Source organism: Heliangelus exortis, chromosome 19 (genome assembly GCF_036169615.1).
Source record: "Heliangelus exortis chromosome 19, bHelExo1.hap1, whole genome shotgun sequence".
Classification (NCBI taxonomy): Eukaryota; Metazoa; Chordata; class Aves; order Apodiformes; family Trochilidae; genus Heliangelus; species Heliangelus exortis.
Window position 1 is genome coordinate 12,315,222 of NC_092440.1, and position 23,924 is coordinate 12,339,145.

Here is a 23,924-nt window from a genome sequence, read left to right on the forward strand (position 1 = left end):
TCGCAGGCGGATGACGCAGGCGCGGGTGACGCAGGGCGGGCCGCGCCGCGCTCGCTGCGCTCCGGGCCCCGAGGCCGCCGTTGTTCGCGCTCCCCTCAGGGCGCCCCAAGGCCGCGGCCCCGCGCCCCGGGAGCCCCATGTGAGACGCGGCCGTCGAGGGGGGCGGCCGGGCTGACCGCGAGCCGCCGGGGCCACCGGAGAAAATGACATCGCGGAGGTGAGGAGGGAGCGAGCCCGGCGGGGGAGGTGGGCGGGCAGGGAGCCGCTGAACCCCGGGGCGCGCAGGGCCCGAACCCCCCGCAGTCCCCGCTCCTGAGGGGGCTGCGGGGCCTCCCCGCCGCTGGGCCGGACCGGACCGCACCGGGCAGGGCCTCGGCGCTGGGGCAGCTCCCGTCCGGCTGCCGGCAGCCTCCTCCCGGCCCCTCTCGCTGTTCCCGGGGCCTGGCTCCCTCGGCTCCCCCCGCCTCGCCGCCCTTTCCCCGGTCACCGGAGCCTTTCCGGGGGCTCCCGGCGGCCTCGGGCTCCCCCGATCCCCGCGCAGGGGCCGGAGCTGCCGCAGAACTTTGGCTGCGGGGTTGGGGACGTTCCGGGGAGGCTCCCGCAGGCCCGGGGGAGCCGCTGGTTGGGTTGGGCTGGCAGCTGGTTCCGTGCTCAGCCCGGTAGCGGGGGTTCTGCCGGGGCTGAAGCGGAGGGGCCGGGCTGGGAGGTTCGAGGTTTATCGGTGTGTGGGGAAACCCCCGTGGCGTTGGGAATTGAGGAGGAGAAGCGGTTCCGTCTGTTTCCTTTGTTGGAGTTTCTCATTGTCCTTCACGGGTTTGGGTGTTTGCCTCCTCTGAGCAGCCCCCTGAGCTGAGAGGGTAAAGGAACTGCTGGGCTGGAGAGGAAACGCTGACAGAAAAAGGAAGGTGATGTTTGTGTGCTTCTCCACCATAACCTTTTCTGGCATTTGATCCGGTTCTGATATTTACTGAAATGTGAGTTTTTCATCGTTGGGTTGTGCTCTTGCTTGTTCAGCTGAAGCTCCTGGAGCTATCCAGGCTGGTTTTCACTCCTTGGCCACTTAATCTTGAATTTGGGCAATTCTGAAGTGTGTGGAAGATCTCTGGTGTGTGCTGGGTTTTCCCAGTGTCCCTGCTCACACATCAAGTGTCCAAGTTCCCTTTTCAAAACACTGTCCCCTTGGCAGGAGGAAGCCTCTGGCTCTGCTTAAAAATTTTAACTTCTGAGGAGACTGAAAAAAGATGAGAAATATAAACTGCTGAGCCTATAAATAGGAGCAATTAAAGCACCAGTCACTGCCTCCCTGAGTGCTCTGGTTGTGACAGCTGAGGCTGAGAACTGATTTAATCTCTCCTCCTCTTGGAAAGGTGATTAGAAAAGCCCAATCATGGCATGGAAAAATGTATTGATTTTTGTCTTTTCTCTCTTCAGTTCAGCAAGGGAAGAAACGTGGTGGTGATGTAGATGTACAAAACACCACCTAACAAAAAAAAAAAAAATAAAAAAAAAAGAGACTTGTTGCAGGGCTGTGTTTCCCACCATGCCTGAGTTTGCATCCAAAGGTTTCCTGCTGGGCTAAAATCCCCAGAGTTTTGTAAATGAAACCCCTGCTCTTTCCCTGGTTGCTTTTCTGCCAACGTTTTCATCCTGCTGTAAGTTAATAAGGGGTGGGGAATGGGACACTGCTGAACCCCCAGGACTGGGAAGGCTGTGAGGAGTGTTCCATGCATAGTGAGGACAGCTAGTTTAATTAGAGAGCTTAATTAGAGGTTTCCATGTGCCTGTGTTGCTGTCTTGGTTGCATTTTATTGGCTGTGCTGCCCTTTGCTTGGGACAACCCTGCACCTGCTCCCTAAGGGAGGCTGAAGGAGGAAAGCAGGGGAAAAAAACCCTCCTAAAATGCATTCCATCCCTATAAAAGGAAGTGTAAGAGAAAGTGCTCTGGGGGTTGTGTTACTGGTGGAAGGATGGAGCCAGCAGGGTTGAGGAGCACACGTGGGGTGGGATGGCAGAGCTGAAGCCTCCAGCACCGGGCCGGAACCACTGAGCAGAGATCACTTCACACCCCCATTTTTCTATTTGGGGGGACTGACAAATGGATCTTCCTACTCAAAGCCAAAAATACAGAGGTGAGAGAGAGCAGGAGTACAAGTCACCCATTGCAACAGAAGTTACATAAAGTGCAATAAACTCTCATCCATCCCCCAGCTGCAGATTTTCTACTCACTCTTTGCCATCCTGAGCAGCCTCAAAGCCAAAAATACAGAGGAGTACAAGTCACCCATTATAACAAAAGTTCCATAAAGTGCAGTGAACTCCCATCCATCTCCCAGCTGCAGATTTTCTACTCACTCTTTGCCATCCTGAGCAGCCTCAAAGCCAAAAATACAGAGGAGTACAAGTCACCCACTACAACAGAAGTTCCATAAAGTGCAGTGAACTCCCATCCATGCCCCAGCTGCAGATTTTCTACTCACTCTTTGCCATCCTGAGCAGCAATGTGTGTGTGTGTGTGTGAGATGTTTGCCTCAAAAATCAAGGCAATCATTTTATTGCTGAATACAAGCCTGACCAAGCCATCAGAACTCTCAGTTGCTCTGTTCACATCTCTGTCCCTGGGCTGTGTGGTTGGGTTTGGCTTTTGTTTTTTTACCTTTGTCTTCTAAAATCTTGCCTCCTGAAGAACACCTTTCATCCAGAACACACAGGTGTGGCTCAGTCCTGCAAGAGCTCACTAAAAATTCTCAATTACAGATCAGAGAAGAGGCAGATGTGTTAACTGCCTGGCTAAGAATAAGTCTCCAAAGTTGATGCCAAAGGTGGGGGACACTGAGCTGCAGACCATATAGAGCTCTCCTCTGGCAGGACACTATATTAGGCACTCAGGAGGCTGTTTGTGGGTGGCAAATATCACCAGGAGATTCCTCAGTGTTTGTATTTAAGAGGGACAGTGAGAAGACAGAGGTGCTTTTGTGCCCAGCAGTGTCCTGCACCACATCCTCTTGGGCAGGGTGGAAGAAGCCTGGGTAGCTGTGGACATATTGTCCACACCTGAGGTTCCTTCCTGACCCCTGTCAGCCAGTGCTCTGAAGGATGAGGTTTTGTTACATTTCTAACCTTTAAAATGTTGTCAAATGTCACTTTGGATGCTTTGTTTTATTTTAAAGTATTTTTTTTCCTGCTTGTCTTTCAGTTTCTTTGTGTTTCTTGTCTTTCTGGAGCAAGGAAAATCCATCACTTGTGGTCTCTCTTTACATTACACAACTTTGATATGACTTTAATCCAAGTCTGAGTATGTATGGGTATAATTTTTTAATTTACAAAGCATCTCTTAGCAGTGCACAAAGGTGTGATGCAATATCAGATGATTAATTTATACTTTCCCTTATTAATTTAGGACCTTCCTGGGCTTGAAGCTGTTGGATTATTCTGTTTAGTCTTGTCGTGTAACTCTGAAAACCAGAAGATCTATTTATTTATTAACACTTTTTATTTTTAACCTCTTCTAGATGGTTTCATCCAAATATTACTGGAGTGGAGGCAGAAAACCTGCTGCTAACCAGAGGAGTAGATGGCAGCTTTTTGGCACGACCCAGCAAGAGTAACCCAGGAGACTTCACACTCTCTGTTAGGTGAGTTTAAATGTTTTTTTTTTCCTTGTCTTTCTCCCCAAATTGGTATGGATCTTCATTTGATGCTGTCTTGTGGGGGAAGAGCTGTAAGTCAGCTACTTCCAAAGTAAGATCACAAAGAAGAATTACAAAGGATAATTACAAAGAAAGATGAAAGAAGGCACAGATCACTTTTACTATTTGCTCATTTCTTCTTTCCCTCCTGTTTCCCATGCAGACATTCTCAAATAATTTCACCCAACTTGGGGAAACTATAGGTTGGAGGGTGGTGAATTCTGAGCCTGCAGGGAGACAGGGGAAGAGAGGAGGCAGAAGGAGATTCACAACAGGATTTCTCTTAGGCTTTTACAAATCTATTGGATAGCCACCTGAAAGCAGCAGTGATTATCTGACTTTCAGATCAAACACATGCAAGAAAATGCTGTCCAGAGCCTCTTCTGGAAAAGTCAGCAAGTTTTTAAGGGCAACTGTGGTGCTACTTCAGCTTCCCAAAAGGCCCTTTGTAACACTTGTCCCATGACACTGGGTGTACAGGGATAGGAAAGGACAGCAGAAAGGAAAAAAGAAAAGTGGGATTGATGGGGTGTAAAGCTTCTTGGATACCTCTGAGATAATGGGTCACTTTGTGTACCAGAAGGGGACACTTCCAGAGGAAAGGACTAAGGAAACTCTGATGGATGTCTTGAGAATGCTGAATCTTTCTCCCCTTCCACCTGTGTGGGCAATTCTTGGCAGTCTGAGGGTTTTCTGCTGGAGATCATGAGGCCTCAGAGCTCCCACTGGCTTCAGGGATCCCTTCATTATGGAATTAAGTTGTTTGGGTTTTTTTTTTTTTTCCATGTTCTTCCTGACTGCTCTTCCTGACAGCCACTTCCTTTCCTTCCAAGCCACTGCAGTGTGTCTGGAGCACCCTTCAGAGGTGCTCCAGCTCTGCCATCCTGCAGCATTCCAGTTGGGAAGTGGTGCAGATGTAAAGTATGGATTTCTGTGGCTCAGACAACTAAATCTAAAAGTGATTGATTAGGAATCAGCTGACATTGTGTGGGGTTTTTTTTCCCTTTGTTTCAAACACCAGACGAACTGGAGCTGTCACTCACATCAAGATCCAGAACACAGGGGACTACTATGACCTCTATGGAGGAGAGAAGTTTGCTACATTGGCTGAGTTAGTCCAGTATTATATGGAACATCATGGACAGCTGAAGGAGAAGAATGGAGATGTTATAGAGTTAAAATATCCACTCAACTGTGCTGATCCTACATCTGAAAGGTCAGAGAAATAGTGGTGAAGAGCTCAGTGTTTGTGCACTTTTAATAAATGCATGTTTTATCTCCAGGAAGGCTGCACTCTGCTTTCCTTTGATGAAAGGGTGGCTGCTATCTTCTCCTAAAAGTGGTCTCACTGGTTTCAGTGAGGTGGCTTGCCAAAAAAAAAAAAAAAAAAGAAAAAATACAGATAGAACAGTCTAAGCCCCAAGACTTATTTTCTTCAGCATTCCTCCTGGTGTGAGCCAATAAAAAAAGAGGGCATAATTCCCTTGGCTCCCCTTTTTACTGGGAAATGTTTTATTCTATGAGTTCTCCCAAAGCTTCCTGAGGCTGTTATTACTATAAGGAATATTTCATGGCAAAACTTTATACAGTTTTCCCAGCAGTGGGGCCTGCATGTGAGAAAGTGATTGTCATGCAGGTCCTCAGATTGCTCAAATTCAGCAGTTTTAGGGAGCAGTGGAGTAAGGAGAAGCTGAGACTTCAGACTGGACCTGTGCTGAGGAATTCTGCATGCCAGAAATAAACCTCTTTGGGCAGGGGAGAACAGTTTATTCTTAGCAGGGAAAAAGCAAGGAAAGACATTGAACCAAATCCTCTCACATACAAGGGAATGGCTTGTATTTAGCATCAGTGGGGATGATTATTGCTTTCTTGGCCATGTTTCTTGAAGGAATGTGATGGATGTGATGATCCTGTCCAGTTCCTAGTGTGCTGGCAGGGTAAGGTCTCAGAGATTTTTGGTTCCAACAGGACAAATGAAACAAAAGGACAAATGAAACAAAAGGACAAATGAAAGCAGAAATGCCCTGACTGAGAAAAAGGTTGCAACATAAGCACTGGGGAAGCCATTTGGAATGTTGTGAGGGATCCAAATCAAAGCCTGCATGAAATGCAAATTCCAGTGCTTATGGAAGCTCTTCCTTTGGAATGTTTCTGGAGTCACTGGGGTGTACTGGAAGTGTGCACTTCCAAGGCTTGTGTTGATTTTTATCAACTGAGGCTTTCTGTAGACCTGGGCATTGCTGTGCTCATTGTACTTCAGCATTTTTCTTTATTATAAATATTGAGAACGAGCAGATTCAGCCATAGCTATAATGACAAATACAAAACCTGTCTGTATCTTTGTTTCCAGGTGGTTTCATGGGCATCTTTCTGGAAGAGAAGCTGAAAAACTCTTAACAGAGAAAGGAAAACATGGAAGCTTCCTCGTGCGTGAGAGCCAAAGCCACCCTGGGGACTTTGTTCTTTCTGTCAGGACAGGAGATGATAAAGGAGAAAGTAATGATGGGAAATCCAAAGTGACACATGTCATGATTCACTGCCAGGTATGATGAAGCATGAGCTGCTTTCACAAAGTTCCTTCCATCAGCAGTGGGGTTGCTCTCACAGGAGGGCCACCTCACCCTTCACTCCTGAGTGCTGAACACATCCCTCCCCTTCCCTTGTGCTGTTTTAGCATCTCTTTGATCAAACTGAATAATTCTGTTATTGTTTTGGGGGTTTTTTGACTGCTTGCCTACTGAATCATGTCCTACTCTACTGTGCTGTCAAGTGCCTTCTAATAGATTTGCTTTAGATTGCATCAGAAGCCTGAAATCCTCTGCTGATGGAGCCTTTCGTGGTCATAAATCTTCTTAAGAGAGCTGCAGTCTCCTGGATAAATTATATATAAAAGCATGAGTAATTGGACAAGCAAGGGATCCATCTGAGTGTGCTGGTTTCTCCTGTCAGTGTAGAAAGATGCACCTGATAGATGATCCCAACATTCTGGGAAAATTCTGAGGATTTTGAGGGTTCTAGCCTCAAAAAAAAAGGATTTGACTAGATTCTACGTGTGATTTGAAAGATAATTTCTCATATGTTGCATGGCCTGAAGAAAACATTAGAGTAGCCTTTGATGTCTGATGTGCATTTATTTTGATGAGCATCTGTTTTTCAAGGATCTGAAATATGATGTTGGTGGAGGGGAGAAATTTGACTCTCTGACAGATCTAGTGGAGCATTACAAGAAGAACCCCATGGTAGAAACTTTGGGCACAGTGTTGCAGCTGAAGCAGGTGAGTGAATGGAGGAGCCACCACTGAGCTTTGTTACCTTCAGCACATCCTGTTGAAGCACAGGCTTTTCTCTGTGGCCTGTGAGACATTTTGATTTTGTTTTTTTCTTCCTGAGGCAAAATAAGAACAAAACATTCTGAAACTGGATGATAAAATCAGTCATTTAAACAGGAACCATTTTTCTGTGTCTGTGAAGGATGGATTCTTGTGTCTGTGATGCATGGAGAACATTTCTTGGTTTCATCACGAGACTGCAGAACTAGTCCAGACAATTTAATGTTTTAAAGAAAAACCATGAGACTTTATTTGAAAGCAATCATCCCCTATTCCCTTCCTCTCTACCCTCCCTGCTCTTTGTTGTTTGAATTGTAAAGGTTTGAAGTCCAAATAGGTGTCTGGGTCCTAGAATTGCCTGCATAAAATGTACTCAGGGCAGGGGGTTTGTGTTGTAACTGTCTCCTCACGCCTGGCATTTGTTACACTTGTGTTTACTATTTGTATCTCTCTTAGCCTCTGAATACCACCCGTATTAATGCTGCAGAGATTGAAAGCAGAGTGAGAGAGCTAAGCAAGCTAGCAGAGACTACAGATAAAGTCAAGCAGGGCTTCTGGGAAGAATTTGAGGTACTTCATTACATTCCAAGTGTTGTGGTATTAAATCTCTACTAAAAAGTTAGGTTTGCTGCTGACTTTCCTGACTTTTCCTCAGCTCCCCCCCCTCTCTCGCTTCAGAGTTCTTGCTCCCAGCTCCTGTCGGCTACAGCATGGGTTAAAATGTTACCAGTTCCACTCTTGTGTCTGCTAGGTTGAAATATTTGCCTTTTTTTCCTGCTCCTGAGACCTGATTCTGTTCCTCAGTGCTGTTGATTCTCAGTACCTAGCACAATCCCTTCTGAATGCCCTCCCCATCACAAGGAAGCCTTATATACAGCCCAGCAGGACAGTTCATCAGGTTCATTCCTGGGTTCCTTTTCTCCCTGTGGACACAAAGAGGTCTGTTGGCTGGATTAAGAAGGCAAAGGACTAATTCCCAGCCTGTATTCCTCTTGGTGCCCCAAGAACCAGCACAGAGTGGTTATCAGATGGAGCTGGAATATGTTGGGTGTGTTGTGCACGTGAAGGGAACTTCTCTGCTTTCTCCCACTTGTCTCAGGGCAGAGGATGGATTGGTTTGCACTCTGCTGGGGTTGGGAGGTTGGGTACCATTGCTTTAAGGAAACTTCAGTGGGATTTCTCAGTCAATATCTGTTCTTGCCCTTGAGTTTGTGGCTTTTTGATGGCTGGTTGGTTTTTGAGGGTCTCAAAACCATTGTGAAGCAGGAGCAGAAGCAAGCTCTGAGATGAAGCAACATTGATTTTCTGTATTACTTGGACTCCTGGAGGTTTGGTTTTGTTTTGTTTGGGTGTTTCATTTCTCCCTGCAGCCAAAATTCCATTTTCCACTCAGAAGGTAGCATTGCCTTTCCTTCTCTCCTGTGTGTAACATACCTGGCCCAGCTCTCTCTTTAAAGCCCAGGGGATTTCAGGGATCAACTTGGAAGAAAATGCAGCTGAAACTGCTAATTTTTCAATCACAGCAAATTAAGGATGAACATTTAGCAACACATTCCAAACTTCTGGAGTCCTAACCCTTCTCTGACACCTGAGATCACTTCACAGCTGCATAAATGGGATGGTGGTGGCCAAAAACTTAAAAGTGTCTTAATTATAATGAACTGATGATGCCACACACACCCATTGGAAAACCACAGTGGAGTCTGGAACTCCACCAGCAGATGGCAACAGGAAACTGGCAAGTCCTGGTCTTGGGCAGAGAGGTTGGGTTTGGCTGTTTTGAGAAACTTCTTGAATAGTGACAGGTTTCCAAAGCAGCCTTTCCTGAAGAAGCTCTTTTTTTGGATGAGACACCCTTGTTAGCTGATTGAAGTGTTGTGTCTGCTCAGAGGTTGTTGTCAGAAGGAGAAAAAGAATTCCATGAGAAGCAAAAGGCTTAGCAGAGAGGTGACACATCTCACTGTATATACTGGTGGAGTGTAAGAAGAGGGTGTTAAGGCAGTGAGGAAATAATATGAAGATTAAGCTCTTTCCTCTTTCTTCTCCTGTGGCCAGTGTGGGGAGGGCAAGTTCTTGACCCAGGACTGCTGAGTGGCCACCAGGAGGAGGAGAGAGGCCAGCAAAGGCTGCTCTGGCCATGGCTGAGGACTTGGGACTCTGCTTTCCTCTGAGAGCAGGGGGGGGATCCCCTGGGGAGCAGTTCTATTGCTGGGAACCTTGCCTGGAGCTAAGGTGGCCTCAGCCTCTGAGTTGCTTCTCTTGCAGATTTCAACAGATGGATCTAAAGGCTCAGGAGGAGCAGCCATGGCTGCTCTAATGGCTAAAACCTGCCTGGGGAAATCATCTGCTTCTTCCCCAGCCTGAGCAGGGAGCTGCTGTATCAGGACACACTTGTGGAGATTGTTCCTGTCAGCCCTGCATGGTTTAACCTGAACACTGCCAGGTTAACCTAGCAAGGGGTGTCTGCTGCCTTCCCTGGAGGCTCTCAGCATCCCTTACTGCTCAGGGGGCATAAAAAGTGTGCCCTGTTGGCTTGTCCTTCTTGTAATTAGGACTGGCTTACTAAAAACTGTAGTTTATTTTGTTTATTTTTGGGGGTCTGGGGTTTATTTTCTCAAGGGAAGCACTTTTGTGGGGTGTGCTCAGGGATGGATTGTTAATTTGTCCACTATGACTCAACTATTGCTTGACTTTTCTGACCTCTGGTCTTTGAATAAATTGGTGCTGTAATGGATTTATCAGTTGGTCCTTAGCAGCAGGATGTTTTCATGACTTCCCTGAAGAAGAGCATTTGCTAGAAAACCAGAATCTTACAGAAGGAATACCTGTAGAAAATAAAAGATTTTCACTTGTGAGCCATCCCACTTCTCTTTCCCCTTCACTGCTGTTGGTGAGGTCAGCACTAAACCCTTTTTTTTTTGTTTGTTTTTTCCACTGTGATGTTGGGAATGAAGCAATTTCATGGCAGTGTCACACTTTTTCATTCACCTCAGGCTGAAAGCTGAAGCTGTCAACCTTGGTGGCAGGAGGCAGGGGGACAAACTCCAGGTTGTCCATGGATCTCTGGCTGTGCTGTTTATGGTCTGGCAGTCCAGATGGTGGTTATAAATTACTTGTCTTCAGGCATATTTAAGAAGGTACCTCTTGTGCTGTGAACCACTAGACAGCAACACTGACAGTCCTTGTAATGTTTTTTGCTTCTGAAAAATGGCTGTTTGGTGAGCTTGAGGCTTGGGTGGTGCAGGATTCTTTTCAGATTTATTGTTGCAGTGTGTACATCTCTTAATGGGCTCGTTAGAAGTCAGGGCTGCTCAGGGATCTCTCCTCAGGGATGCTCAACAATAATTAACTGGATGAAATGGTGATGTGTTTCAAACTGCTTTCCACACTCTCTGTTGTTTCTGGTTTTATGCTGCTAGCAAAGTTGAGCTTTTGGTTCTTTTGTTTGACATTTCAGTTGGCTGAGACTCAAAAAGTGTTCATGTTACATAAAGGAGCTCTGTGACAGTGGCACTTGAAATAATCTTGCAGCATGGCAAGAGGTGAGCTTCCTGCAAAGTGCTGGTTCACCCATCCCTGGCAGCAGCAGGCAGTGCTTTACAAGGATATCTTGCTTTCTGTCTTTTGCCTCCCAAGCATGAATTCAGCTCTCTTTTATTGCTTTTGGATATTTTTTTTTTTGTTTTCCTGTTTTTAGGATGAGTCTGATTGTCCAAGGTCACTAAGTCAGGCAGTGACAATACCAGGGACTGAAGCAGAAGTGAGCAAATGTGCCTGATGTGCCCAAGCTGGCAAATAAAAGCAATCTCTGCAAGAATATTGAGGGTGATGATAACAAAATGCCTGACTCCTTTGCAGATTGGCAATGTTTTGGATGCATTAGTTACTGATCTGCAGTGGTGCTAAAGCTCCTGCCAGTTCAGGGGAAAAACTTTAACTCCTTACCTGCCTGATTCAGCAAAAAGGAGAAATCCTAGTTTCTGAGCTTGGTGAGAAAAACCTAATGAGAAATGTTAGTTTGGACCTGCTCTATGGAATGCTGCTTGTGTTGTTTGGTTTATTTCAGGTGCCTTTTAAGACAGAATTTTTTGGTCCTCCTTTGTGTAACCACTTGTGTTTTCCTTGCACAATGTTTTGCAGCTGTAAGGGACCAACTTGAGTCTGCTTGGTCAGAGCAGCATCATGAAAACTTGCTGGTTATAGGTTGTGCTTTAAAGAAGCTTTGAATTCATAGGTATTTGTAATTATCAGGTGGAAAATAGCTTGCCTTGTCACCCCTGCTTTTGTCTTCCTTACCTACCTGGAAGCAGTTCTGTATTAAGTCTGGAGAAACCCAACCTCTCTCTTTCTCTGTCTGGCATTACAATCAAGTGTCATCATTTTTGTGAGAGGGTCACTATAATGATGTGGAACAGCCTGTACTTGCTTTTATGAAAACCACTTATTTTGTGCTGTTTTCCTTTAGACTTTGCAGCAACAGGAATGCAAACTTCTCTACAGTCGGAAAGAAGGTCAGCGGCAGGAAAACAAAAACAAAAATAGATACAAAAATATTTTACCCTGTAAGTATTGATTTCTTTCATTCCAACATAAGCCTTCTACTTTCCTGAGCTTGTAAATGCAGGGTTAATTAAGCACCACTGTGCTTTTTCATCTCTTTAGTGCTAATTTCCCCTCTTTATGTTGTCTGCATTAGCCCACACGATTTCTAATTTGCATTCAAACATTTGCACTTTGTAGATAGCAGTATTTCAATTCCCAAATACTGGTTTTATCTTCAGCTTTCATTTCAAAATGTCACATCCCTAAATTTTTATTCAGCAAACTGAAACATTGAAGTTTAAGAGGATTCATTTGTGGTACAAAACTGTGGTGAAAATTCAGCAACCGTTTGCCTTGACTTGGCTTCACGGTCTGGGTACTCACAAGTTACTAGGGGTGGTGAACCCTTATTTTGATCTGGCTTGATCTGGATTGGCTGACTCCTTTTCAGAAGTGGCAAAAGAGGAAAGGTTGAACATTCTAGCCACTAATTTACTGAGTTTGATAATTTCACAACTTTTGGTAGCAGTCAGAAATGAACCCGTCTGTGGGATGTTTAAAAATAGCTGTGTCCCAACTCTAGGATGCAAGTGCTTAACATACACACCTGTTCTTCCAGTTGATCACACCAGAGTTGTTCTACATGATGGTGACCCAAATGAGCCTGTTTCAGACTATATCAATGCTAATATTATTATGGTGAGTATACCCCTACCTACAGCAGGCTTGGTGGCACAGCCCACGTCTGCTTTTTCCTCCTGAAACCGAGGCAATCTTGTAACCATTTGTCACTCTTTGTTCCCTTGTTTTTATTTTGCCTCTAGCCTGAATTTGAAACCAAGTGCAACAACTCCAAGCCAAAAAAAAGCTACATTGCTACCCAAGGCTGCCTACAGAACACAGTGAATGATTTTTGGAGGATGGTGTTCCAGGAGAATTCTCGAGTTATTGTTATGACAACAAAAGAAGTTGAACGAGGCAAGGTAAGAACAGATTCCATCTCTCCTAGGGGAAAAGCCATAATATTTCAGTGCAAGTAAGAACTAAACTGACTTGGTTAGATTGATTTTTGTACTGAAATTTGGTGTGCAACCACTCTTTGGAGACCTGCAAAGTGCTGGGTGTCCTTCACTGGTTTCTCTGGCCTCTCTTGTTTCAGGGTTGATTGATTAAATTGTAGCTGCTGACTGTGAATATTTGCATCTTAAAATGAATCAGGGAATGTGGCACTGGGATGTGAGATGTAACCAACCAGGCATTCTGCAGTCTTGGAGGTGTAAACTCCCTGTTTGTGTTACAGAAATAATGCTGTTTATTTCAGGCTGCCAACCTTGTACAGACTTCACTAGAAAAGCAGAATTGTGGGACTTGACAAGAATGAATTTAGATGACACTGCTCCTTTCCTAAAAACTACAAGATCATGTGAAAGTTGTTGCCCCAAATTCACCTCATTCAAGTCACGTTTGCCAGACTAATAAAAGTCTAATTAAAAAAATGCTTTTCTCTCTTCTGGCTTCCTTTTCTATGCTTGAATTTGGTGCCATTCTTATGTTCTGAGCTGGTGGTTACCACTGAAACTGTTCCTGGCTAGGAATCCCTCCACCAAGCCTGATAAACCTCCCCCTAAAATGTACTTTATCTTGTCCTCTGTGTATTTAGATAGTAAAGCTTCAGAAATGTGCTTGGTAACCAGTTTACAAACCACCCTGATTACTTTGTTTTTTTCCAATCTTGCAGAGTAAGTGTGTCAAGTACTGGCCTGATGAGTATTCCCTGAAGGAATATGGGGTCATGCGTGTCAGGAATGTCAAGGAGAGTGCAGCACATGATTACACATTGAGAGAACTGAAACTTTCTAAAGTTGGGCAAGTAAGTGTGTTAGTAACTTTTAATTTAGGTTGCAGGTCCCCCCCAAAAAAAAAAGATTTGCAGAAATAGACTTGTTTCTTTGCAATCAATAAAAGCACTCAGAGATTAATAAATTGAGCCCTGTCTCTTTCTTTGAAGCTCCAGCTTTAGTTCCATACATCTTTCTCTTTGTCCTTGGGGATAATAGAAGGTGCTTATACCTAAGCACTTTTTGGCAGGAGATGCATGGCTGCAGGACTCTGAGGAAATCTGGGAAGAGGGACAATGCTTTTAAGTAATCACACTTCACTCTAGCTCTAGGCATTTGTTCCCTCTCTTGGGGGTGGTTGAGCTAGAAGAAAATGGTTCTGTTGGGGGTCCAGTAGGAAGAACACTTAAGGAATACAAAAGATGAGGAAGGAAATGGTGAACTAGTGGGGAAATAGCACTTTCTTCTTAAGGAACAATTTGGATCAGGGAGCCAAATGATTTGTGTAAGGAGCAAATAAGCAGAATATGTTAGCTTGGTGTCTGTGAGATGGAACTGAATGGGAAGGAGTGTGAGAGGTAAGTGCAGGGAGGTGTGAGTGATGGGTGTGACAGATGAAGGCCCCTTGCTGTTGTTCACCCTCAGAACTTCACCTCAGTAAAGGTGAGGATTGAAAACAAGTGGATGAGGAAGGGAGCTGAGGAAGCCAGTGGTGTGATGGACTTTTCAGGCCAGGGAGAGCTCTGGCTTGTTTCCTCTTTTAAAGGAACAGTGGTGCTGTGAATGCTGAGCAGCAGGTTGGATATCCCACCTCCTGATCTGACTCAACTTTGCCACATAAATGTACTTGCTGGATTTTGCTTTCATGTGTGGGTGTCTTCCTCCCAGGGGAACACAGAGAGGACAGTCTGGCAGTACCACTTCAGAACCTGGCCTGATCATGGAGTCCCAAGTGACCCTGGTGGTGTGCTGGACTTTCTAGAGGAGGTGCACCATAAACAGGAGAGCATTTCTGATGCTGGGCCAGTTGTGGTCCACTGCAGGTATGGTGCTGCCCTTGTACTGGTGTTTTGGTGTCTGTTCTGAAAGAGCAAAGCAGTAATTTTTTTCTTCTCTTTTTACAGTGCTGGGATTGGGCGAACAGGAACGTTCATTGTGATTGATATTCTTATTGACATAATCAGAGAAAAAGGTGGGTTCCCCTTTTATTTTCCTGTGGGACATTGCCAGATACAGCACAGTAAAACACCAGGAGTGTTGATAGAACAGAAGATTCTAGAGTTGCTACAAAGTAGGTGTTTGGCATAGAAGGGGCTTGCTCATTCTTCTTGACTTAGCTGGAACCAAGGTACTGAAACCCTGCTCCAGTTCAGCTTAATGAAAACTTTTAAGCTGAGGATTAACCAGGAGTCTGATATGGTTTTTTTCTTATTATTTTTCTTCTTTATTTTATTGTTTTCCTTCATGAATGTGTGGCTGTCAGTGTACTCACTCAGGGTGAGTTTGAGTCACTTGTTTTCAGAGAACAGTGTGGTCTGGATGCATCACCTGCCCTAAACACAAACTCCACCTGGATGTGGAGCTCAGCTGCATTTAAAATCATCTGGAACAGCGTGGAGTGATGCAGTTTTCTCCTCAGGACATCTTTCTGTGTCTTGCAACAGTTCCACAGATCTTTCTGTTAGCAGGCAAGGACAAATCCTCAGTGAAACCTTAGCAGCCTTGCATATTAAGCTCTGCTGTGTTCTGCTGGAAGCTGAAGCCAGGTTGTCCTCCAAAAACAAAGCTCATTTTGCTGTTGTTAACACTGGGCCCATTTTTCCTAGGTGTGGACTGTGATATTGATGTTCCCAAGACCATTCAGATGGTGAGGTCCCAGCGCTCAGGGATGGTGCAGACAGAAGCTCAGTACAGGTTTATTTACATGGCAGTGCAGCACTACATTGAAACACTACAGCGCAGGATTGAAGAGGAGCAGGTATGTCTGTCCTCTGCAGAAAGCTTCCCAGAGGAACCTCTTCCCATTTCAACAGGGAGGAGTTTTGCTTTTTGGCTTTCTGGGCCTTTCGGAGACACCCCAGTTCTCAAATTCCCTTAATATCATCTGGGGTTCTGTTATCATACAAGGTTCTGTTAATAAAACTAACAGTTAATACTGTTGAGCTTTGAAGAGATTTCCAGTCTCTGAACTGTGTTTCTGAAGTATGATGATCAAATTCAAATGCTAGTGGCTCCAACAGGTACAGTTAGAGGACTGTACTCCTAGAGGAGTCACCTGCTGTGGTAAGATGAGAAGTTTTGGAATATTTGGTGACAGCCACAAGACCTTCCCCTCACTCTTTCTGTTTAGGCACTTCACTGCACTCAAATTCTAATCTTTTACTTCTTTTCTAATTCTTTCACTTCTTGTCTTTTACTGTAGTTACCTTGTTTTGTAATAAGGAACTAACATTCTACTCACTGTTGCTTTCATTCTCTGCCCTCTCTGATCATCTGGGATTTTTACCTTTGTGTTGCAGAATTGCAGGATCTTTTCCTCTGCAGCTGGCTTGCTGCTTAGGGATAAATCCCCCCCAGGTGATGGGGAGCTGTGTGGTCAGCACAGGGCCAGGTGTGAAGTGTAATCCCTGCTCAAAGACTGAACCTGCCAGCTCAGACCTGGATGGTTTCAAGCTGCTTCAGACTGTGGCAGACCTTGTTTTATATTTGCCTCCCTGGTGCAGATGCACAGTTGAGGAGAGAGGATAGAGGCTTTATTCCTCTCCCCAGGAGAGCTGTTGTGTGCTCTGATGGTGATTAGACACAAAGTGAAGAACAAGAAATCCCTCAGGTGGACTTTTTTTTTCCCCTTGCTTTGTTGTCTCACGTTGTCTTAGAGCTCCTTCATATCTCTGAGTAATTATGCAAGCCTTGCATCTGCAGCTTTTGGAATATGGTTGTGGTTTGCTGCTGCCATGTACAAAGAGGATCTGTAACTCTCTCTTCATGGTTTTAATGTGTTTGGAATGGAATTTTGATAATGAGAGGAGCAGTGTGTTTCTCCTGCAGCTGTGAACCTCAGTTTTGTTTCACCCTCTGCTCCATTACTAGTGCAAAAGGCACAGGTAGAAGCTTAAGAAGGTGGAAAATAAAATATTGCTTTAGCTCAGGAGGTCTTGATTTATAACTGGGGCTAGTGGTAGCTGGAGGAATAAAAAAATATAGAAATTCTCAGGCAAAACCAAAGCTTTGTGGTGGTTATAGGAATTAATGTCCTGAAAAAAAACCCATGGGGAGCTGGGAATGCTTCAAAGGATGTTTAGGCAGAGCAGCAAAAAGAAAAAAAAAAAAATTGGCTGAGTAGTAGAATACTATGCAGAAGGCTTGAATTTCATCCTGAAAAGGTAATTTAGGAATGAAACACTCTCTGTTGAGAAACTCTTAACTTCTGGAACCTTCTTCTCTGTGCTTGCTTTAATTGCTGTTACCAACAGTAAAAGAAAAAAGTGGTGGAGTCCATTAGGGCACATTTATGGGAAAGAATTTGAGGTCATGCTCACTGTCTGCTTTTCAGTCTGGCTGAGCACAAGCCAGCTCTGATAAAAAAAAAATAGGTGCTCTCATTAGCTGACTTGTTTGTGTGCAGGGTTTGCAGCCAGCTGGGCTGAAAAAGTGGATTATATGAATAGCTGCATCCCTTCACATTGCTATGCCTCATTTCTGTTTATATTTGGGGAAAATTTCTCTCCTCTGCTACCATTTCCCTCTTGAATTGTAGTGCTGAGAGCCTCAAGGTTTCCTAGAGTTAAGTGTTGTGTTAAAAATTGCCTGTCTGCTCACAAGTGCAGAGGAAAAGCAAAGTGGATTTGTTTTAGTGGTTTTGTTTGGGGTTTTTTTTTGCCCCCTGTGGAAATATACATATCTTTACATCTAAAAAACAAGTAGCTCTTGCCACTTTTCTGTTCTTCTGAGCTAGAAAGAGTAATTACAGTGAATTAAGTGGAAGGAAGAGAAGCCAGAGATCTGGGGGTTTTTTGGTTTGGTTTTTTTTTTATTTTTTTATTTTTGCTTCTTTTGTCTGCTTCAGTCTGTTTTGGTAATAGAACTGACTAAATATTTTTAAATTGCACAGGGAGGGGGTTGGAAATCAAGCCCTAATTTTGGGCTTTGGAATATTCTTAGCAAGGAAGGGGTTTGTACCCCTAACACTGCAGGATACAGCACTTTGAATCTTTGTGTTTTGTTTAAATCTTTATTTTTTAGCATTAACTTTCCAGGTAACTGATCAGGCTGGTGGTCTGTTTGAGAATGCTTGGTCAGGACTAAAATAGGAGGCTGAAAGGGGAGAGAAACTGAGTAAAATAACAAGTGAAGTGGGGTTTGAGCCAATCTCAGAAGGCCATCTTGGAAAAACTTCAACCTCCATTGCTGTACAGAGTGTTCTTAATGGAAACTCAGCAGCCAGATCTCCCCAGGCTCTGCCACCCTCTGTGCTGGGATTGATTGGGGCCACTTATTCACTATTTGTTGGAGCATTTAAATAAAAAACCAACACACAAACAAAAAATAACACCAAACAACTCAACACCCTGTAAAATTTGGAAGGCAGGCTTTAATTCTCTGTAGTTTTCAGTGCATGAACAAGTTGTCAGTGTCTTGAAACTGAAGAGAAGCCCATTCCTCTTTCTTTCCTGGAGTAGCTCTGCCTGCTGGAGCCTTTGGTATCATTAGCTGAGTGCCAGCACAATTGGCTGCAGCTTCTAACATATGCTGCAGAATACAAATAACAGCTTGGGTTCTTTTTATATGAAACCTAATGGGCTAAGGTGTTGTTTTATTAGAGCTCTCACAACCAATGTTGTTACTCATTTGGCCACATCTCCAAGCTGGAAATAAGGTCAGTGGGAAGCCCACTGGCTGGTGCTGTCTATTAAAGAATGAAATGTGGTTTCTTCTGCCAAATAAGATGAAGATTGCCCACGAGTGCTGGTTCATAAGCTTGCTACGTTCTGCTGGAGTGGTGGAAAGAGGAATATTGAAAAGTGAGGCTTTTCAGGTCTTGTAACAAAGAGCTAAAACCAACCTGGAGGCTTTAGCCGTGTTGTGTGTGTTGGCTGCAGGACTGAGCTCTGCTCCCTTTCTTCTGAAAACACATGTGGTTAGTTAGAGATGTAATTTCTGCACGACTTCAATGATTGTTTTCTGTTAGTAATTCAAAACCTGGCATTTATGTTGTGTTTTGCTTCACAGAAGAGCAAGAGAAAAGGTCATGAATACACAAACATTAAATATTCCTTATCGGACCAGACAAGTGGGGATCAGAGCCCTCTCCCACCCTGCACCCCAACCCCAACGTGTCCAGAGTAAGTTTCCTTCAGCTGGTAGTAAATTTTGAACTGTTCTCACTAATCCTTAGGGGCCTCAAATGAGAAGAAATTATCACAGACTCCGCCCTAGGCTTTTGAGCAAAATAAATTTGTCCCTGAAGTCCATTGGTGTGCTGGAACCAGCTTCTCAGGCCTGTTAATATTTGTTTCATTTCAGAATGAGAGAAGATAGTGCTAGAGTATATGAAAATGTGGGGCTGATGCAACAGCAGAAAAGTTTCAGATGAGAAGATGTGCAGAGACTTCCCTGCAAAGGCAGGTATGGCTGTTGAGCAGTGAGGGCACAAAACCAGCCTGGAGCTCTGGAGAAAACACCCACAAAGCTGAGCTATCAGAACTGGAACAAGGACTTTCAAATGCCTGAAATGCATGTAATCTAACCCCCCCCTTCAGGCATTTAAATTTCAGAAGCTATTTTTGATCAGTTTGCACCCTGGGTCTACCCTTTCCAAACAATGGGGGTTATTAGCTTGGTACTTTGGCCTTTGTTCTCATGCCCTGACTCACCAGTGACACACATTGGGAGTTTCTTATTATTCAGGAGGCTGAAATCCTGCATGCAGAAGATGAGTGGCAACTACAGCCTGAACTTTCCATGTCTTTTATTAGTGATCTTTGCTCCTTGTCAATGCTAAGGATTTTTGTGTGTCTAAAGAGGTTCAAAAACCACTTAATCTCATGCTCAGCCTCATAAAAAATGTGATGTCCAGCTACTGCTGGGAGCAGTTGGTGTAGTAGTATTAAAAATTAAATCCTTGCCTTTGCTGGGAGAGAAAGCTGTAGATGCTCTTTGTTGTGGTTTAAGTAACTCTTTTAATTTGGCAATCAGACAACTGAAAAAAAAAATATTATTGGTTATTAATAACCAATATCTGATAGCTCACTTAATGTGCTGTGAATACAGCAAAGGAATACCTTTGAATTTAAGGTGTCTTTAGTCATAAGCAAGGTTTGAGACGTTTGGTTGAGTTTCTTGAGTCAACATTGAGCACTTCTGTGTCATGGCAGGATAACAAATAACTGCTGGTTTGGGTTTTTTTCCCAAATAATTTTTATTTTCTTTTTTTTTCCCCAGAAGCGAATACGGTTTTTAAAAAGGTCAAGAAAGAGATGGAAGAAGCTTCACATGAACAATGAACTCTGAGGACTTGGTACCTTTTTATTTACAGTTTTAATCCTTCACCAGTAGGCAAAACTTAAGACCATCTAAAGATTGTTTCTATCTCTTCTCTCCAGTACGTGATTGACAATTGCTCATTTTCCAAATAAAAGGAAATCCTTTCTACAATGTAGACAAATACTTTGTAGAGTCAGTTTTGAATCCAGCAAGCTGTTGGACTGTCATCCCTTTGGTTTTTTAAATAGTATTTTTGTTTCACTGTATGGCTATTAGTCAGGTTTTTTTTTTTCCTTATTTGAGCAGTTGTGGGGTATTTTTTTTTTTTTTTGGGGGGGGTGGGTTGGGTGGTGGGAGAGCAATGATGTGGATAAATCCATTACACTTCTGTAAAATACTGATGGGAACAATACTTGATTGAAAACAGTGGATCACCAGCATGAATAGAATCAGCTACATGATAAAATTAGTCCTAACACATTTCAAACTCTGTCTGAGTGTCACAGGGGTGAGCAGTTATTGATTATGAAGGTGCTTTTTGTCATAACTGATGGCTTGGATTACAACTTAGCTGGGTGGTCTCTTTTTGGAGTAATTATGCAAAGTAGCCTGTACATCAAGTGAAATTTCTTTTACATGATCCCTACCCAAAAATAGGAATTTCTGTATCTCTCAGAAGTCACCGTGCCCTAATGATTTGTGAGGACACTGCCTGTGTTCATTTGTCTGTGTTCATCTGTTGGGCAAGAGGTTGAACTTGTAGAATTAAGGTATTTTTAAAAACAAGCTGCATGCTGGTGACACCTTGACAACCTTTTAAAGCCAGTGAGAGGAGTAACCCCTGTGCAGGCAGCTTCCTTAGCACATGGTGACCCCCTGCCCCTCCTGCAGGAAGGGGGAAGCTTTTGAGCCTTCTGGGTTTTTAGCAAGGCCTTAGCCTGGTGTGAGTGGCTCCAGGAAAGCTGTGTTTGGAAAGCAGATGGAATGCCCACTGGAATTGCCTTAGCTGGGCAGGGCAGCTGGGGCAGTGAGGCCAGCAGTGGGTTCTGCTTCATCCCATGGGGCAGGAGTTGGTTACCTCAAGTGCCTTGCAGAGCTGCACTGGATTTCCTGTCCCTATGAGATTTTAAGGAAAAAAAAAAAAAAAAAAAGGAACTGAAACCACTTGTGATGGTTGGCAGAGAGACAGAGTCCTCTTGTAGAGACTCTAGCAGGCAGAGCTGCTGTTCAGCTGCCAGGTATTGGGGTTGCTTGGCTTGGTTTGCTCTGTCTGGACCAGCAGCTCCCCTCGAAGCCATCAGCAGCTGCATTGGTGTCAGGATGTGTCCCTGGGGCAGGAACCAGTGCTGTCCTCCCAATGCCTTTCCCTGGCCTTCTGGGGACCTTCTGTGACTTCAGGGGGGCTGAGGAATTGTTGCCATTTTCATGCAGTGGGTGCAGATGACCAGTGCTGTCTGCAAGGGTGTGCAAGGCCAATGAGTTTGTGTGCTTGGCCTTCCTGGTGAAATTCTGCTAAAGCCTGGAATGTAATTAGTGCAGCTTTGTGAAAGGTTGAGTGGGAGATTACATTACCTTTTCCTGAGAGTGCTTTGCAAAATCAAATATTTGAACACTTTGTTTGAACTGAATGAAGGTGCTTCTTTAATGTTAAGCAGGATTTTATTACTTTGCCTATTGTCCTTTTTGTCCTCTGAGGCTTTGGGTTTGTTTGTTTTGGTTTTTTTTGTTGTTTTTTTTTTTTGGAACTCCTGTCACCAGCATACCATTATCCATGTTTTGATATCACAGCCTTATTCTCCAGTCATAAAAACCAGTGCCCTTTCTAGATCTAAGCCTTGTAGTCATGATGAGAGAGAAATCTCTTCATTTGGTAGTGAGATACCTGTTGTGCACCACCTGCCTCCTCTCCTCTCCCTCTTCACAGCTTCAGCCTGCTGAACTGGGAGCACTGGTGTCAGTATTTGTACAGAGCACTTGACAGCACTCAGAGCTTTGTCTGAAACTTTCTGTGGACTCAGACAAACCCCACACTTCCTACGGGGTGGGAAGGTGGGACACGTGTTCAGGTTTGGAGCTGCTCTGCCCCAAACTGAAAAGCCAAGAGAAAGGAGAGAAGGATCCTGAATTAATCTGAACTCTGCCATGAACTCAGTTACTGTGATGTGTCTTAAAAGATTGAGCTGTGGAAGCAGCAATCACTCACGTGGCCAACGTCAGGTTGCCTGCTACGACCTCATTTGAGCTGTTCAGAACCTGCCTCTGCAGGATTTTTTATTTTCTTTATTTTCTTGGAACCAGGGAACTCTTCCTGCAGAATGTGTATTAATCCTGGGGAGCATATGGTGGGAGAATGTCAATGAGGGGAGGAGCAGAATCTGAAAGATTGTGAATAAATACTCCCCCCCTTAACTGGAGGGTTTGGCCCTGCTGAATACCAAAGGGGAGACCTTGCAAAAGAAAAATCTGTCTGCCTGGTGGGCACCAAGGAATGGTTCTTAAAGCAGTTTATGAATTATTTTAAGCTAGGCTGGCATTTCTGGCAGATGAAGCAAGAAAGAGGAATGTCCTTTGGTTCTGGGGAGCTAAGTGAATGTGGGTTTCATGTATTTCTAGTGAGTTTTTAGAGAATAAATTTTAAGCATCACTGTGCAAGCTTTTGCTGTATCAATGGAAAGGAAAAGGGATGCAGTTCTGAAGTGTTCTGTTGTAGAAGACTTTATACCACAAGGGAACTTTTAACCTGACTCCTAAGGCACAATAATTTATGCCAGCATGAATTTGCTGCAGACTTAATTTGCTGAATGTTTTAGAGCATACACTTTAATTTCAGCTAACTGTTGTTAGGGCTGATTGGTTCTCCTATTAATTCTGACCAAACTTTTCTTTTTCCTCTTCAGATGTGTGTTTGAAACATGATTAACTAGGATGCAGCTAACAAAGTTGTAAAACCTGTTTCCTTTTTTATTGTAGGGATGGGGAAAAAAATCACAGCTGGGACTAGGATGTGTTGTCAGGTTTTGATTTCTACCCATAACTTCATTCTTTCAAATTAATTTTTAATTTCTCCCTTTTAAATAGTGAAACATAATTAATAATTTCAAGCCTGTTTATTTATGACATTATTGTGATTTTTTTTTTTTTATTACAGTACTAAAGACTAATGAAAAAAGATCCTCTTGTTAGGTGGAGTAGACCTTGCATTATTTTTTTTTTCCTGCAATGTATGAAGTATTGTACCAGAGTATTAAATGAAAATGTAATATTTTATTGAAAAATCTCTTATCCTTTAAAAGGAATACATTTAGGATGTCATCAATTTGATGTGAATCATGTAAATGTGGAGAATGTGCTGTTTATTATACATCTAGTGTTCCAAAAAACTCACTTACTGCCTTTTGCCCACCTACCTTCTGTAGACCATTTACAATTGTCAAAATGTGACATTAAAATAATAGTTAATGTATAGAAATATTGGTGGTTGTCCATTGTTTTCTGTGCTGGTATTTATGGGGCTTAGTTCAGCTGCTCTGCTACCTGCCTGGTGCTCTTTGGTTTTTTTGGTTTTTTATTGCTGCAAAGCTGTAGTATCACAACTAAAAGCATATCTGTAAACACCAGGACTTCAAAAAAAGGGGGGAAAAAATTAAAAAAAGAAATAAAAATAATTTTCCTAAGCTGGTTTGTCAGTTCCTCTGTTCTCCAGGTTGCAGGCAGGGAAGGTGCTGTGGGATGGGCTCTCATCTCCAAGCCTGGATCCTTGGCTTTCCCAGCTGTACTGCTGAGCCCTGGGGGATGAGATGCTCTGGAGGAGAGCAGCTGTCCTTCCTGAGAGCCACTGGAGCAAAACTCCTGTTAAATATGATGTATAGGAGCTCTTATCTTTCTGTTCCTGCTGGCTGCTGCCAGCTGGCTGCCCCGTGGCAGCTTCTCCAGGCTGGGCTGCCCAGTTTGCCTCCCCAGTTTGCCCTTGGTGGCTCTTGACCTGGGAGTCCTGTGCTGGTGGCTCTGTAATTCACCCTTAGTGTTCCTTTCCTGATTTTCTAATT

At 43.9% G+C, this 23,924-nt stretch overlaps 1 protein-coding gene across 2 annotated transcripts; it reads left to right on the forward strand.

The window, feature by feature from the left end:
* The first annotated feature begins 8 nt into the window (after positions 1-8).
* Positions 9-23,347, forward strand: PTPN11 (protein tyrosine phosphatase non-receptor type 11). 2 transcript variants are annotated; one of them, XM_071763600.1, is made up of 16 exons: positions 10-217; positions 3,510-3,632; positions 4,708-4,902; positions 6,037-6,229; positions 6,845-6,961; positions 7,472-7,585; positions 11,481-11,577; positions 12,177-12,256; positions 12,382-12,540; positions 13,296-13,427; positions 14,284-14,438; positions 14,520-14,587; positions 15,222-15,373; positions 18,625-18,737; positions 18,919-19,020; positions 19,837-23,347. In XM_071763600.1, exons 1-15 carry the CDS (start codon positions 204-206, stop codon positions 18,986-18,988), a joined length of 1,782 nt encoding a protein of 593 aa, XP_071619701.1. In that variant the 5' UTR covers positions 10-203; the 3' UTR covers positions 18,989-19,020; positions 19,837-23,347. The 2 variants fall into 2 exon arrangements, with proteins under 2 accessions (XP_071619702.1, XP_071619701.1); XM_071763601.1 differs by lacking the exon at positions 7,472-7,585 and having other exon boundaries at positions 9-217.
* Positions 23,348-23,924: the final 577 nt, after the last annotated feature.